The sequence below is a fragment of the Vulpes lagopus genome, chromosome 1, assembly GCF_018345385.1.
Source record: "Vulpes lagopus strain Blue_001 chromosome 1, ASM1834538v1, whole genome shotgun sequence".
NCBI classification, from domain to species: domain Eukaryota; kingdom Metazoa; phylum Chordata; class Mammalia; order Carnivora; family Canidae; genus Vulpes; species Vulpes lagopus.
Window position 1 is genome coordinate 95,963,028 of NC_054824.1, and position 16,056 is coordinate 95,979,083.

Consider the following 16,056-nt stretch of genomic DNA (forward strand, 5'->3'; position numbering starts at 1 on the left):
CAAAGGACAAGAATCAAACAGGAAGGAGGAATATAGTTTAAGAATCTACAAAGGAGCACTGACTAAAACCTGAACAGTATTTTCTATAGGAACTTTGTAGAAAATGAAGAACACATTCTTTTTTATACTGTTCTTATCACTGCTCTTAAAGAATTAAGAAGGAAAGGTTAAGTGACAGGAATTTTTTCTTTCCTGTAAGTCTCTCAGTGGCCTTCTGAGAATTTCCATTTTCTTCCAAGTCTTAGCTCTCATTTTCTACAGAAATCATCCTCGTGCCAGTTGTTTTTAATTGCCTTCCTGATATCTATTCATTCCATCTCCCCTTCTAATAGAACACAAATTAATTTAGTGGGTAATGTTTCCGTTTAAAAATACTTAGCTTTCCACAGTCCCAGAGTGTTATGTCCTCCTAAAAACATGGGCAAACCTCCTCGACATATCTTTTGCTCTTTACCTTCACCCTTTCTTCCTTCTTAGAATTGAAAAGTGATGTCTAGAAGGGTAATCTCTCTCCCTCTCACCCTCGCTCTCCTTTTTTTTTTTTTTCAAATACAAGGAGAATGACTGTGCATTAAGGATGACAATTCTAAAAAGCAGGGAAAGTCTGCACCTCACTGTCCTCCTGTCAACAGCTCTGGAGTACTATCTGCCTCCAGACTCTAGTCACATGAAATGGAAAATAAACAAAATAAGACACTTTAACTGAATTTCCATGACATGCAGTTGAATACAACCCTAAATCTTAGACTTCCTTTGTGTTTCTCAGCCTCACTCTGGTTTAGCTGCCCCCCCCCTTCTTTCCACAGCATCTCCTACAATCCCAAACACAACCTTTTCTCTCCCTCATTGCCTAAATTTCAGGAAGAGAGAGACCATGTCAAACTTTCAAGTGCAGGTCCCCAGAACCTAGCTCATGTCTACATAGCACATAGGAAGCACCAAGTGCATCTATTAAATGGGGGAATAATAAAGAAATTAGTGAAAAAAGGACAATACCCACTTCTCTCTACATCTACTACTACTACTAACTGCTACATCTATTACTACAGCTAGGTTTTTTTTTTTTAAAACCTAGACTGTTGAAGTCACTTCCTCCTTGCTTAAAAACCCTTCCATAGTTTCCCATTACCCTTAGTGTAAAATTCAAATCCCTCCCACCTTCTGGGAAACCTGGCACTGCTCTGATTGTATGTCTTTTCTTTTCCTCATTACATTCTAGCCACACTGGCTTTCCTTCCGTTTTTAAAACATTTCAAGATCATTCTAACCTTAAGATCTTGTACCAGATGTTCCCTTTCCACAAATTTTCACATGTTGGCTCCCTCTTGCCTTTCAGATGGCAGCTGAGATCACATCCTCAGAGAGGTCACAGCTGACAAGTCAATGTAGAGGAACTCATCAAGCTCTCTGTCCCATAACCCTCTTGTGCAGCTGTGGAGAAAATATTCTTGTTTCTGCAAAGTTAGGGCCTTCTGGGAACACTTTACTGAAATTTGGAATCTAGGCTAAAACACAATCCTTACAAGGTAATTTAGGACTGACAAAATAACAAGAACTCCAGAGAGTTTTATCTCTTCAGAGGTATGTGTTTACATTTCAAGGGGAGATGAGACCCAGGGCCATGGACCCATTCCAAAGGAGGACGCAGGATCCTTCCTATTATTTTTCCAAGGAAACGCTCTCAAAAAAAGAGGAAAGTCAGCTGCCTTTCTGTCCTGTATAAATGTCCAGCTTCATTTAGGGGAGGAGGTTGGGGGTACTCACCTACCATACAGACTCTGTATATGTTGAGTGACAGCTGGCTCTCACTGCATGGCCCCCGAAGGAAGACACTACAGCACAAGGAAACGGGGCATTATTATTTGCTATAAATAAATAATGATAAATCTGTCTGCTCCAGAAACCTCATGCTGGCATTCAGGATAGCACTGATAAATACATTATCATAAATCTAACATCTCCTAGATTTGTTATAGTTTTTGTCATTATCTGATATTGGGTATCCACATCACTCTATGGTGGTCCGCAGGTTCAGTCTTTGCTGTGTTTACAACTAGAGCCTGAAAGAGCTCCTAGTAGGAGATCGATAAACACTAGTTGGATGAATAAATGAATCAATCACTAAAATGACAATTTTTTGAAGAACTGGATTGTGGAGCTTTCTAGTGAAAAAAAATAAAACAGAAGGGAGATTATAAATTTTAGAAAAATGATTGCTTATTTCAGGTGGCCTCTTAAAGAATAGCATATGTAACATATATTTGAAAACTGAGGTTTTTATAAATGCCTGGAATGGACACATTTTGTTTTTTTAACGGACTGATTTCTTAATGACTTAGCTACTAGCTGTGTAGTTGACGAGATGTTTATTTTGGTATAAACATTGAATAATTTATCTGTATTCCTGCCCAGCTGCAGAGCAATTGAATCGAGCAGGACCAAGACTTCTCTCAGAAAGCAGTTTCAGTTCTTGCCAGAGGTCTGAACAAGAACACAATTAAATTCTCAGAGTTCTGCAAATACATTAACTGGAAAACTTTAAGACTGTACTTTAATAATTCTCAATCTCCATCATGTGAATACTAACAATAATTTGAGGAAGACTACACCTTAATGGCATTTCAAGATGAGTTACTCTCAAAATACACTGTACGGAACCTGCAGATTAGACCTGTTAAGCATCATATCCACATGGATATTGAAAAATGTCTTCCAAAAATGATCATTTTCATTTTGGTAGACTTGATAATGAGCTCTTACTTCTGATAATATTTGCACTATTTGTTCAAGCTGATCATTTAATTGTAGAAATAAACATACTGACATTATAAATATTGTGTAAATATAGTTCTTAAAGATCCACTCAGTGGAATTGGACGCTGTAACACCCAATGCCTTCCGAAGGGTAAAGTCTGAGTAAATAAGAGTTGAGAATTTAATATTGTATAGTTGTGCCTCCAGCATAATCCACAGAACGGGGTGTCCTGATTGGCAGGTAAGAGACTTTAGCCATCTCGGCAGGTATATTCGTATAGTAAAAAAGGGTGCATAATACTCTATTAATAGTATTTCTAAAGATCATCTATATACTTTCTATCTGGGTTTTCTTAAAATCATCTGATTTCCCAAATAGGCATCTCTCTTGAGAAGAAAATGTTGATACCCCATTATCAGTATTTCCAATTATTTATTAATCCATGAGGCTCTTATAGTTTGGTAGACATGAGCAGCTCTCCAGAAGCTAAGACTTAAAGAGAAAGAAAGAAATCAAGTTCCTGAACCTACAAAAATGAGAATAAGATCGGAAACAACAGGGACACCATAAGTATCACTACATTATATATTATACATACATTATATACTTTTGTTATTATTCGATATACAAAGTAATATTAAAAGGGTGATGTTCTTGCTAATTTCTGATCCATGTAAAGAAAATGTCTACAAAGGCCTAAGGTGAAGACTAACTACAATTTGCAGAGCTCAGTGCAAAATGAGAATATGAGCCCCTTTTCAAAAGCAGGGGAAAAGCTTTTTCTGTCCAATTGTCTCTCAAATTGTCTCTCATAGTGACTTTTAAATGAAAACATTTAATGTTCTGCTCCCTTGGGAATGAGGATACCTGCTGGGCAAGTGTCCTCTCTGCACCCATGCTGAAACTCATGCTGGGAACAGAAGGCAGCAGAAGTCACTGGGTGCAGTCAAGGGAGTGGATGACTTGGCACCCCACCACCAGGGGAAATAAGGAGATGACAGGAGGCAGGATCTTATGTGAGAAGATGAGTTCAATGCATGCTCCATCATCCCATCAGGATGATTTTTGATTATAGAAGACAAATTTAAAGATAAAATTATTAATGATTTCAAGATACCCACATTGTATCAAATCCTAAACATGGGACCCTATATGATTGCCTTGTTCACATATCCATGAACCTGACCCTTCCTAAGCCAATAAAGAGCCTCCCTGTTCTCAGTCTGGCTCTGACTTAATTAGCTGTAGCTATTTCTCTCTCTCTCTCTTTTTTTTTTTTTTTTAGTTTTTATTTAAATTCCAGTGAGTTTAATATTAGTTTCCGGTGTACATTTCCATATAGCACCATGTGCTCATCACAAGTGCCCTCCTTGATCCCCATCACCTATGTAACTCATCCTCCCACCCCACCCCCCCTCTGGTTACCATGTTTGTTCTCAGCTAGAGAGTCTTACATTTCTTGGACCCAGTTCTAGTATTTTCAAGGTGAGAAAATATCATTGATGAGTATTATATAATCAATAAGGATTAAAATAGTTTTTTTTAAAGATGTTGAGAGAAGAATTTTAAAGACGGAAAGAATCTTATGTAGCCCAACTCTTTCATCTGACAAACAGAAAACCAAGGCCTCAAGGGGCTAAATACTCAATGTCACCACCAGCTGGTCAGCAGCAGGGCAAGGAATGGAGCCCACCCTTTCTCACTCCCAACCCAGACCTCCTTTAGAAGGGTTGAGTGAGACAAAGAAAGAGAAATTTTATTTCACCAGCAGTTTAGATTTTTAAGAAATATGTTCAGGGGTCTAGTTGAAGCTGACTCTAACGAGGCATGTTAGTAAAAGCTTAGAACATTATTCAGCACCATAATGCCACATGGAGTGGATCATATTATTTGGCCTCCAATGAATTAGGAGGTGACATACTGATGAAAATGTCAGATTTTATTTAACATATTTTACCTTTACTGATTTTAAACTATAAAACCCTGGAAGATGTACCCCCGGTCGTCTGAAATTTTAGGTTGTTGCTCCTTTCACCACACAACCCTAAGTCTTCTATTAGCTATCTTTCTTTGTTTTCTGCAATTGAGAGTCAACATTGCTATCTGATTTAATTTAAGATTTTAAGTAACTAAAATTTCTGCTTCCATGAGGCAGGGATTTGGAACAATGAAAACTGAGGAACCATCTTTCTCCTAGATAAGCATGAACAGAACAACATAAGCTAAAAATGAACTTCAGAGAGATGAATGAAGGAAAGGAAGATACTCCATCCTCTCCCTGCAAACCAGAAAATGGAATGCTGAATAAGTCTCAATAAGCTATTTGTTTAGAGAAATGTACAGATTATAAAATGTACTCGGTACGATTCTTATTTGGGGATCATCATAAGGCCAAATGCTTTTCTCGTGAGTTCACTCAAGTTTACAATGTTTATAATACAGTAAAATCTATAGTAATAAGTAGTAATCTATGATCATTATCATTGTCAGGTAAAGAAATGCTACAGCATCTGGTACTAGTTTGAAAGATAGTGATGTCTTCCTAAAAATATTTTGTTACTCCAAGGACTAGAAAAAGTATATACTACTAAGCCAAGTGGCTCTTGGAAGAAGGGCCCTGAGGATATTATAGCTTTTGATATGGTGTTTTCTGTTATATAAAATGTGACCTCACGTCACAGAAGACCACTTGGTTGACAGAGTTCTTCCCATTGGCATGCTGCTATACTGGGTGCTATCTCTGGGCAGAAAAGAAGCAGACAGCAACTTTCTTCCATCAAAGCACTGAGTTGAACTGGAAATACAGACAATATATAGGAGATAGCTGAACGGTTAATATATTCTCTTCTGTCTTGGTTCTGGTCTCTACTTAGAGCTGTGTCACTGCTTAGATCTAGATCAGTCGAGTTTTGTTTATACCAGCAGGGAAATTCTCCATCATACGTTTTATCAAATCCTAACAGAAACACCTGGAGCGCAAAAGCAAAACCAGATTTACTACCAATTCACACTGACCTGAAACGTTGTTATCAATTCTAACTTCAGTTAACGCGTAGTCCCTGGTGTTGTTCTCTGGGACAGTTCCCATGCCCTCTAGAATTTAGAATCTCTATGAATGCCTCGGTGAGGGTAGAGTACCCAGGCAGCCTGTGCATCAAAAGGCTAAAAATGAAAAAGGCACAGTAAAATAAATCAGTTGGACTACTTAGTGGTAAATGCCTCATTTTCTTGTTGTGTTTACCCTTCTGACCCAACAGAACAGTAATGTATATCCTCTCCCTGCATTCTTAATAAGGTTATTTGTACTGCATACCCAATGAGTTTGTGCCCGATGCAATAAATTCTCAGTTCTGAAATGCGTGCAAGAGTGTAGACATCATTATTGGAAGAATTAACCTTGTAAATGAGGAGCACCCTTATTGAAGCTCTGGATTTTGATTATTCAAGAGTGACATGGGAATACAGGCAGTTTTCTGCAGAATTATGATCAGCCTTGCAAATAGCCACACACTGAATAAGTAACAATATCTTGGCAAGAAGTGAAAAAATCTAACTTCATTTAAAAAATATCTCTGTGTTCGTTTGTGATTCTCAGTGAGATAAATATTGTGTGTATCTCTGAAACATAGAATTAAAGGCTTATTTAGCAGTAGTGATGTGTATTTTGAACTGGTTGGACTGCGCAAAGCTAGAAAGAGGAAATGTAGGCCAAAGAGAACCTTTTGAAGCCACGCCCTCTGCTGCTTACAGCGCCCAGAACACCCCAGATATTTTCCTATGTCCCAGCCTCCACTCAACCACACTATGCAACTTCAATAGTCACAGCTAAGACATACCTGGATACACTAAAATTTTATCAATATCCTGACTCATTATGAGGTAACAGAATTCGAAGGGTATAATGAAGGTACTAAATTAGAGCTCAAAAATGAATAACTAGTGATAAAGAAAAAAACAAATATTACCTCACTGAAGTAAAAGCCTGAGATAGAGACTTTGACTTTAATTCCCTCCAGTTTTCTAACCAAGCAAAGACACTGAGGTTTAACATGGGACTTGGAGACTCTTCTTCCTTCTCCTCTGATTCATGATAGCTATCTCCTCTTCCTTGTACCTTGAAGAAGCACAAGGGGAGGATATTTCAGAGCCTATAATTGAGAATAATGTTAAAGACCTATTAGCTTGGAAGCAAAAGCTCATCCAACTAAAGTCCTTTAGCCCATGGATAAGAGTCAACTACCAGGCCTGAGCATCAGGGAGTAGAGAGAGGGAGAGTTTCCTTCTCTTCCACATGAGTACCTACAGACTTTACAGCATCCACAAAAATAAGTATAAATCCCACTGCTGCTGATGGTATAGGTGGAGTAACAAGGGTGTACTTATTTTTGAAAACTGTACAGCTAAGATTTGTGCATTTCAATGTCTTTAACTTGTATCTCACACACACAACACAACCCACTCGTAAATTATAATAATTATTATTGAATAAGGTTGGGGAGTGAGTGGAAGCAAAGATAAAACAAAAAGACTGAATACTGATAATTTTTTAAGGTGGAAGATGGGCTCATTATACTATTCTATTTATTTTGTATATGTTTTAAAGTTTCTCATAATAAAAGCTAAAAATGCTAATTGTTTCTGTCTTATCACCAATCCACAGCCATTTTTATCACTGTGAGAACCAGGATCAAAATCCACTGACATATGTGACATTTAACAATGCAGATGGAAGACATCAAATCACCTTCCGACAACCCAAACTGAAGGAATGAGCTTGACATTTTTTCGCTTCTGGGTCTCTGCTTACATAAAGATGAGGAATTAAAGAAGCTTTCCCATAATCATTAAGCATTATTATACCGCCTGAGGGAGTCAGGGATACCAATTAAACAACTCTACCCGGTTAGGGGTCTGCAGTGTTGTATGTACCTCCTTACAACAGCTTCAGCGGACTGAGCATCCTGAGATTTATCAAAGTCCCTTCACTACTGACTTAGCCTTCATTCACTCTACTGTTTCCAAAATTTCTAGATTGAGAATATTCAGTCTTTGTACCATCACACAGCATCCCATTTAAAGTACCAATATATAGATAATGAAGTCTTTCTAAAAATGTTTACTTGATGCTCAAGCATTGGTTATCATCGCCACCAAAGAAAAAACTGCTTTAATGGAGGCATGTTTTCATATTGCACAAGAAAGGATTATGATTCAATAAATGTATATTGAATGAATGAATGAATGGTAGAGGAGAGATATTGAAATGAGTGAAAAAATTTTATAACGGGCTTCAAAGACAGAACTAAAGAAAAACGCCAAATACTTAACAGAAAAGAGCATTTGTAAAGATTTTAAAATTAAGGTCACTGGAAAGCATTTTTGGAGTTATTGCAGGCCAAGAAATGCCACGATATATTGAGGCTTTAAAAAATTATATATAATACTTTTTACATCTTAAAAGCACAATTGGTTTAAGAGTTGCTAAGAGAAGCAGTCAAATCTCTAGGAAAAAATTGCCTTTGTCTACAACACATTTATTACAAGGCGAACTTTAGTGTGTTAAGTTTGACTTTGGTTGAAATTGGTTTCAAAAGATCTAAACTTCAAAAGCTAAAATGAGACAAAAAGATTTATGGAGCCTAAATTACCTGAATAATTACTTCTTCTTATTTCTACCTTCACTTTTTATCTCCCATTCACTTTTTATCTCCCCTTTACTAAAGCTTGTGTGTCAAATATTGAATAGCAACAGGATGAGAACTAAAATAATCCCAACTGCTCATAAACAAGAGGCTCCATCAAATCCGTACTAAGCATGTACACAATGTCTTTTTTTTCCATAGCAAAGAACAGTAGTAGGTCAGTAGGTATTGGCATCAAAGGCCAAACTTAATAAGTAAAAATTTAGGCAAAAACAGATGGTTTTGGTCCTCTCATGACTCATGGCACCTAGCTGCCCAAGCCTTTATTTCAAAGTGCAGTAGACACAGTCAGTGCTGTCTTCCTAGAAACAGGACAAAAGTACCTGTAGTCTTTTAAGTTATCTTGTGAAGATACCCTGTCAATCAAATGGACTGAGTGCCCATAATATGCAAAGCATTCAGAAAAAAAATCAGAACAAAAGCTTCCTAACATAGCTGAGACACTTAGCTTTGCCCCAGCAAAATTGCAAAGTTGTGCAGGCCTGTCAAATGTTACTATGCCGGGACGTGAAAACATCAATAATAACTGCATCTAGAAATTTGATTTCAGCAGTCTTTTGAGATCTATATATATAGATCATATATACATGGATCACTGCATAGCTCATTACAGAGCAAGCGTACCGTAGCTGACGTGGCATGTAGACTGACCATATAACCCCAATTTTCTCTCACTGGCAACTTTCTGATGCTTTTTTTTTCCCCTCCAGGGCTATAGTTTGTTTTCTTCTTGAGGCAGCTTAACAATGAGTTGTAATGGAAATTTTGCCATAAAAATGTTTAGTCATGAGTTCAGTTGGTTAGAAAACAGCTAATGACGCCAAGGTCATAGGCTCTTACTGGTAGGAAAATCATGTGGAAAGAAAATATTCCACATCCGAGATCAGCTCCTGCTCAGGATCAGTAGTCTCCCACTGGAATATCACAGGCCAAAGGGGGACTGGTTTGGAGAGTGGGGAGGGTCCACACCCTGCCAGCCATAGAGGATAGCCAGTCTCATGATCCCCCCCTTCTTGTGTTTGTATTAGTAGGTATGAGTTGCTAAATTAGGTTTAGAAATAAGAAAAGGGGTGTTGCAACATCTCTGCCCTTTGAGTTCTACACACCCCAAGTGAGGGAAGAAAGACAAATAAAAGAGATAAGTAATAAAGTATAGCATTTTTGAGCACCAAGTAAATAGTGCAGCCAGTAAGTGTGGATGGAGCGAAGAAAAGAGAAAGATTGCATTTTGGCACATAGGGGAAATTTCTAGAGGAGGTGACCTTGGTGCCAGCCTTTCTGAGCATGGAGAAAAAGCAGGAGATGGGTATTCAGTAAAGGAGACCTCTTGATTCATCCTCATAGAGAATCTTGGTACCCTCCTTCTGGGAAAAAAAAAAAATACAGCTCAGGCTTTTCAGTGTGCATAGCAGGAGGTCAATTCCTATACTTATTCCAGTACTGCAAGCCTGTGGCTCATCCTTTAGTTAGCAACAGGGAATGCAGGAGGCTGTATTCAGGAAAACATTTCATATCTAAAGACCTGCTGAGAAAAGTGCACATCAGGGAAAAGCATTTAAGACATCCACTCCTGAAGGCTTCTTAAGATGTATCCTTGGATCAAGTTAGAGCTTTATAAAGCTGCATGTCATGACTACCTTCACTGAGTTATGCTTTAAAATTAAACTCTCTGAGTAGAACAGGGGTTACCAAGGGACTGAAGGGTGAGAAAAATGGGGAGATGTTGGTCAAAGGGTACAGACTTTCAGTTATACGAGGAATAAGTTCTGGGGAGCTAATATGCAGCATGGTGAGTATAGTTAATAATTCTGTATTGTATCCTTGAAATTTGCTATGAGAATAAATCTTAAGTGTTTTTAACATACCAAAAAAAAAAAAAAAGAAGAAAAAGAAAAGGTAACTATCTGAGGTATTTGAGGTTATGGATGTGTTATTTAATTAGATTGAGGTGATTATTCCACAATGTATACAAACATCAAAACATCATATTGTACACCTTAAATATATAAAATTTTTATTTGATAATTTTACCTCAATAAAGCTGAAAAAAATAAAATTAAATGCTCTGGCTTGACAAAAATCTATCAAAAAATAATCCCATATCTTTTGATCTAGTAATTCCAATTCAGACAATTATTTCTATAAATAATCTCCTTTCAGTGTGTTGATATGCATATGTGATCATTCGTATTACAGGGAGGTTTTTTTGTGTTGTTTTTTTGAAATTGTGAAAGACTGGGAAGCAATATCATGCATATTGGCAGGCACGAGTTAACTAAATTAAAGTGCACCCATGTGATAAATACTCTGAAGCCCTTCTAAAAGCTCAGTATGAGAATGGCTACATATACTGACCTGGATCTAGCAAACTAGGAGCTGATACCTTAATGAGGAGACGCTACTCACACAGAGATCCAGTGTTAGAACGTGCCAGGTTGGGGTGACAACCGAAGCAAAACACCTTGGGCCAGATACACTGTTCTAAGAAAGCCACTAATGAGGTGGATGAGGAAGGGGAGAAGGATTGAGATCTGAGCATGAAGCAGGTCACTTACAGCCTGAAGGTCATGCCTTAAATTGAGTGGGAACAAGTAGACTATTTTAAGCAGATGCCCAGGTTCGTATTGTAAAATGGTCACTCTACCCTCTGTATGGAAGATGAATTCTGTAGAGGGGTAACAGCAGAAGGGGGTGCAGGATAGGTGGCCACTGCAACAGTCCATGCAAGAGACTTTGAGAGGCGACAGTACAAGCAGTAAACGGTTTGGAGAAACATTCCAGAAATAAGATGCCTGTTTCCTCTTCCTTTTCATATTCATGTTTTTGTTTATTTTCAATGTAGTGGCGCTGTGGTCAACCTCAAACTCATCGCCCCACCTTACATCTTTTTTGAAGGCACGTGGGGCATAAACATAAAGTTCTAAATAAAAGAGCATGTGCCTGTATGCTCATGCACATAAAGGTACGTGCTAAGTAGCAACAGCTTGACTATGCACGTGGAAGGAGCAAAAGCCAAGTATGCAAAAGACCTGCTCTCATACTCCTACTTTTAAAGATTTTATGTTCTTTATATTTAAGATGGTATGAGCATAAATAGCTATGCTCACGGTGGTTTAAGAGTTAATATTGAGTGCCCAGTACAATGTCTAGCACTTTGAAGAAGGTCAGCAATTGCTTGGGATTAAAATGAGGAAGACCTTGGATAGTAAAATGGAAGACGTACCACAAGGAAGATGTAGGGAAATCTGAACATGGGGCTGGAATACAAAGCCGCATTTTAGGAAGGTGGTATCCAGTTAGTTTCAGGAGCTGATACATATAGGGGAAAGGCCAGGTGGGAGATTATTGCATTCTTCACAACATCTGTTTTAGAAAAGGAAAGAAGAGATCCCATTATCACCATTGACAGACAAAGACGAGAATGACTCACCTCAGGTCAAACAACAAATCCGGGGCAGAAATGAGACCAGGCTGGAAAATCACACTTCCTAGTCTAAGTACACTCATTCTCTAGCTACCCCCCCCGCCCCCCCCACGCTGCCTACATTATTCAAATACAGTACGTGAATCTGGCTATTCATGTGACCTTTTCTAAATATGAAAGCTTGCTGAAACCCGCTAGATAAATAATATGCCAAAGGTCAGAGAATAGAGAAAACAGTGGTTTCGCCCAACTTCTAAACTTGTTTTCCTTTCTTTGAGTTTGTCTCTAATTTCCAATTTTCTTCCGAAATTAAAGCTTTTAGTTAAATGGCATCAAACTATTCCTCTCTCTCCCTGCTGAATCTACATGTATAAGTGTCTATGGAGTTTGTGTGCGTGTATTCACACGCATTTATCTCAAGGGTGAAAGGAATCCGTCACCATTAACTTAACTGTGCAGAAAATGCTTCTAAAGAGAAATTATCGTTTAGTTTACCATATCTGTAGAGTAAGTAAAGGTTTTTACAATTACCTCAGAGGAAGTATTGTATTCAGTAAATGTGAGAATTTAAAAGCCATGGTGATTAATGAAGGGAACACCCTACCCTATGAAAACAAAGCACCAAGATACTTTAGTAAGAAATTGCTACAATTTCAACGAGATACAGTGCATATTCGGATGAAGGAAATGTGAGTGAGGTAGGATGCAGGACAGGTAATGGATAATGGCATCCTCCAGATTCATTCAACCGTTAGGAGTAGCAAATCACATGGGCTCACTGTATTTGTGCTTCCCCAGACCTAGAGATGTACCAGCTGGGACAGGATACATAACAATGACCAAATATCTCAGCTTTTAAAAATTTGGGACTTTGGGGTGCATGGGTGGGCCAGTGGTTGAGCATCTGCCTTCAGCTCAGGGTGTGACCCCGGGGTCCTGGGATCAAGTCCCACAATCAGGCTCCCCACAGGGAGCCCGCAGGGAGCCTGCTTCTCCCTCTGCCTGTGTCTCTGCCTGTCTCTCTGCATTTCTCGTGAATAAATAAAATTTATTTTTAAATATTAAGACTTTATTCTTTCAAACACCTCATCAGAGTTCTCCTACTCACTTCCAAGTGACAACCAGTAGAAATATCTAGATTATTTTTGAGTATCACGTTAAGACTGACACATTGATTGGAGTCTCTCTCCCATCAACTCTCCTTCTCCAAACAACATTTGCTTGCAAAAAATGAACCTATATGTCTACTCAGTGAAGGTCTGCCATTAAATATTACAGTACCTAGGGGCACCTGGTGGCTCAGTCAGTTAAGCATCTGATTCTTGATTTCAGCTCAGGTCATGATCTCAAGGTCGTGAGTTTGAGCCCCACAGTCTGGCCTCATGCTCAGCATCAGGAATCTGCTTCAGATTCTCTCCCTGTGCTGTCCTCTCTGCCCCTGCCCCCTGTTCTTTCTTTCTCTCTCTCTCCCTCTCTGTCTCTCTAAAATAAGTAAATAAATCTTTTTAAAAATATTCACAGTACCTAATGGGACCCACAGTAATGGGATAGAGATAATGGAAAGGAAAAGAGGACTTCCCCTCACAGTTTGTCATTGATTCCCACTGACAGACTCTCTCCTTGACCAAACTGCAATGAAGCCCTTCTGAACCTTTTTGTCAAGCAGGTCTTGATTTTCCGTGCCCATCCCTGCCAAACCCATTTTCAGCAAGAATCCTGCTAAGTCATCCCCATACCCTCAATATCTGATCACACTTGATACCTGACCAAGTTTCTCTTGCCCTACTTTGATATCAGTCTGGCCATGTTGCCTTCAGCAAGAATCTTACTAAATTGGTTTAGCAAGAATCTATCCCTAATGTTTCCTCTTAGAAATTTTCCATCCACTGACCCCCTCACTCGGTTCCTTGGCTATAAAATCCTCACTTGTCCTTGTTAGAGTTTAGAAATTGAATGCAGCTCCATTCTGAAGCATCTTTCCCCAATGGTGATAACACTGAGTCAACTGTTTTCACCACCTTTACCTAGTGTCTAGTTCTGTTCCTCTTCAACACCATGTAGGAGCTCTCCCCGTCAAACAGCATTCTTACATTTCTTGCAACAGCATTAATTGCTTTGATGATAGTAAAAGTAGGACTAGGCATGCACAAAGCTGATGGTCAAAAATTGTTTTCTGTCTACAAGAGAATCGAAGAGTATGAGACATATGCTGTGAGAAGTGGCAGGAGTTGTTGGAGAGAAAGTAACATATGTATCATTCCTATTCCCTCCCTCTTCTTTTTCTCATTAAGTATAATTTCTTAATGTGGTTGTCGCTGCTGGGAAACACTTTACCTGTATCACTGTACTTAATCTTTAATACAAACCTATGAGATATGAACTAAGTAATATACATTTTAGAAATGAGGCCACAGAGGCTTACTTTGTAAGTGGGGGGAGGGGGGGGCAGGACTCCAGTCACTTGAGTCTAGAACACTTTCCTTTACCATCCTGCTTAGGGAGTTCGTTGGATGGAGAAAGAAGAGCATATATGCCCAACCACACAGAGGCTGGAATGAGAACAGCGCGTCCTTGGATCACCAAGGAGTTTGGTACAGGTGTGGGAACAGGAGAAGGGGTGGGTAACAGGGTACAGTGTTTAAATACCCATACTTTAGGGAGATAGCCAGGACCGCTCCCTCAGAACACTGCTTCTGCTTGCCTGCTGATCTTGGAGGAAGTTATTTATCATCTGCCAGCCTCAGTTTCCCCATCTGGCCTGTGTTGTATTAGCTATTATTCATATTATTATCTTATTTCCTGGACCCCCAAAGGTCAACTTTTTCTATTTTGATGTCTCTAAAAATCAAGATATGTCATATCATCAATATAAAATAATCTTTTCAGCTATAAGGCAGAGGAGTAAGTTGCAGCCCAGTTGTTTTCATCCTGCATAGGGGAATCTATCTGCCTAAAATGTGTTTGTTCATTAACTTGTTTGAGTTCTTTGCATTGGTAGCATTGCATGCAGTTTAATTTTCACTGAAATATGGATCTCTAATTGTCACTTAAATGTCTTCAAAAAGGGGCTATAAGGCAGCTTGAATATGCAGAAGACTGTCTGTCGCATCCAGGTAATGCAATTAGAGACAGAAGACATTGCCAGTGTTTCAGAATAAATCATAAGACTTTTAAAGGTAGCGAAGCATAGCAGGGCTGATTCATGCATCGTGAAGGACTATCACTGGAGCGCCAACATCTGCCTGACAAATGCTTCTACTAGGTTTTTAAGAGAAGCTATTAAACTTCCAACAACATGTAATTCAATTAAGAAAAAAAAATGGAACTATGAATTAACAAGAAGCAAATGCAAACAAAACACCTTGAAACGGCAATGTCTATCTCTAAAGAAATTGTGAACATGAGTTATGAAAAGCAATGTGCCAAGATCAAACTATACAACTTCCAGCAGCCTAAAGAAAATCAAAAGAATGATTTGATTCTGAGTATAAGGAAAACTCGAGGTCCAAGTTCAGTTGTCACATTCAAAAAGATAAAAATATGTAATTGCATTAACATAATCTGTTGTTAACTGATAAAAAAATATTTGTCTTTGTACCCACCTCCAAGTCTCATGAAATTAGTTTTAGGTCTTATAATAGATGTCATCTTTGAGACAAAGTAATATAATGCTATCATTATGAATGTGTAGAGGTATATTAGTTTTATTGCTATTGTAACAAATTACCACAAATTTAGTGGTTTAAAACAACACAAAGATAGTATCAAACAGTCCTAGAGACCAGAAGTCCAAAATGGGTCTTATAGGGCTAAAATCAAGATGCTGGTAGGGGTTGCCTTCCTTCCGGAATCTTTGGGGAGAATCCATTCCTTGCTCTCCTGGCCTATAGAGGAGGCCTATAGAGGCCACTTTCATTCCTTGGCCTGGGGCCACTTTCCATCTTCAAAGACAACAATCGCATAACTCAGACCTTTGCTTCCACTGTGGTGTCTTCTCTGACCATCCTGCCTCCCTCTGTCACTTGTAAGGACCCACTAGGATATTCCAGGATAATCTGCCCATCTCGAGATCCTTAATTTAATCACACTACAAATACTTTTGCTATGTAAAGCAAAATGGTCTGAGGCCAGGACATGGACGTGTTTGGGGGTCTGTAATTCCAGAAGGAAGCTAG

General features: G+C 38.7%; 1 protein-coding gene across 11 annotated transcripts in view; it reads right to left on the reverse strand.

Moving 5' to 3' along the window:
* The window catches only part of ZPLD1 (zona pellucida like domain containing 1), a 417,570-nt gene that overhangs the window by 75,315 nt on the left and 326,199 nt on the right, over positions 1–16,056 (reverse strand). For 3 of the 11 annotated variants that reach the window (XM_041725953.1, XM_041725978.1, XM_041725986.1), the window contains exons 1-3: positions 6,721–6,834; positions 5,771–5,917; positions 1,765–1,832 (exon numbers count right to left, since the gene is read on the reverse strand). The exons of 1 other annotated variant lie outside the window; for it this stretch is intronic. In XM_041725953.1, coding sequence (XP_041581887.1) covers positions 1,765–1,771 — 7 coding nt within the window. In that variant the 5' untranslated portion in view covers positions 1,772–1,832; positions 5,771–5,917; positions 6,721–6,834. Of the gene's footprint in view, positions 1–1,268; positions 1,381–1,764; positions 1,833–5,770; positions 5,918–6,720; positions 6,835–16,056 lie in introns of those variants that run through there. 7 more of the 11 variants (XM_041725970.1, XM_041725944.1, XM_041725998.1 and 4 more) reach the window with 5 other exon arrangements.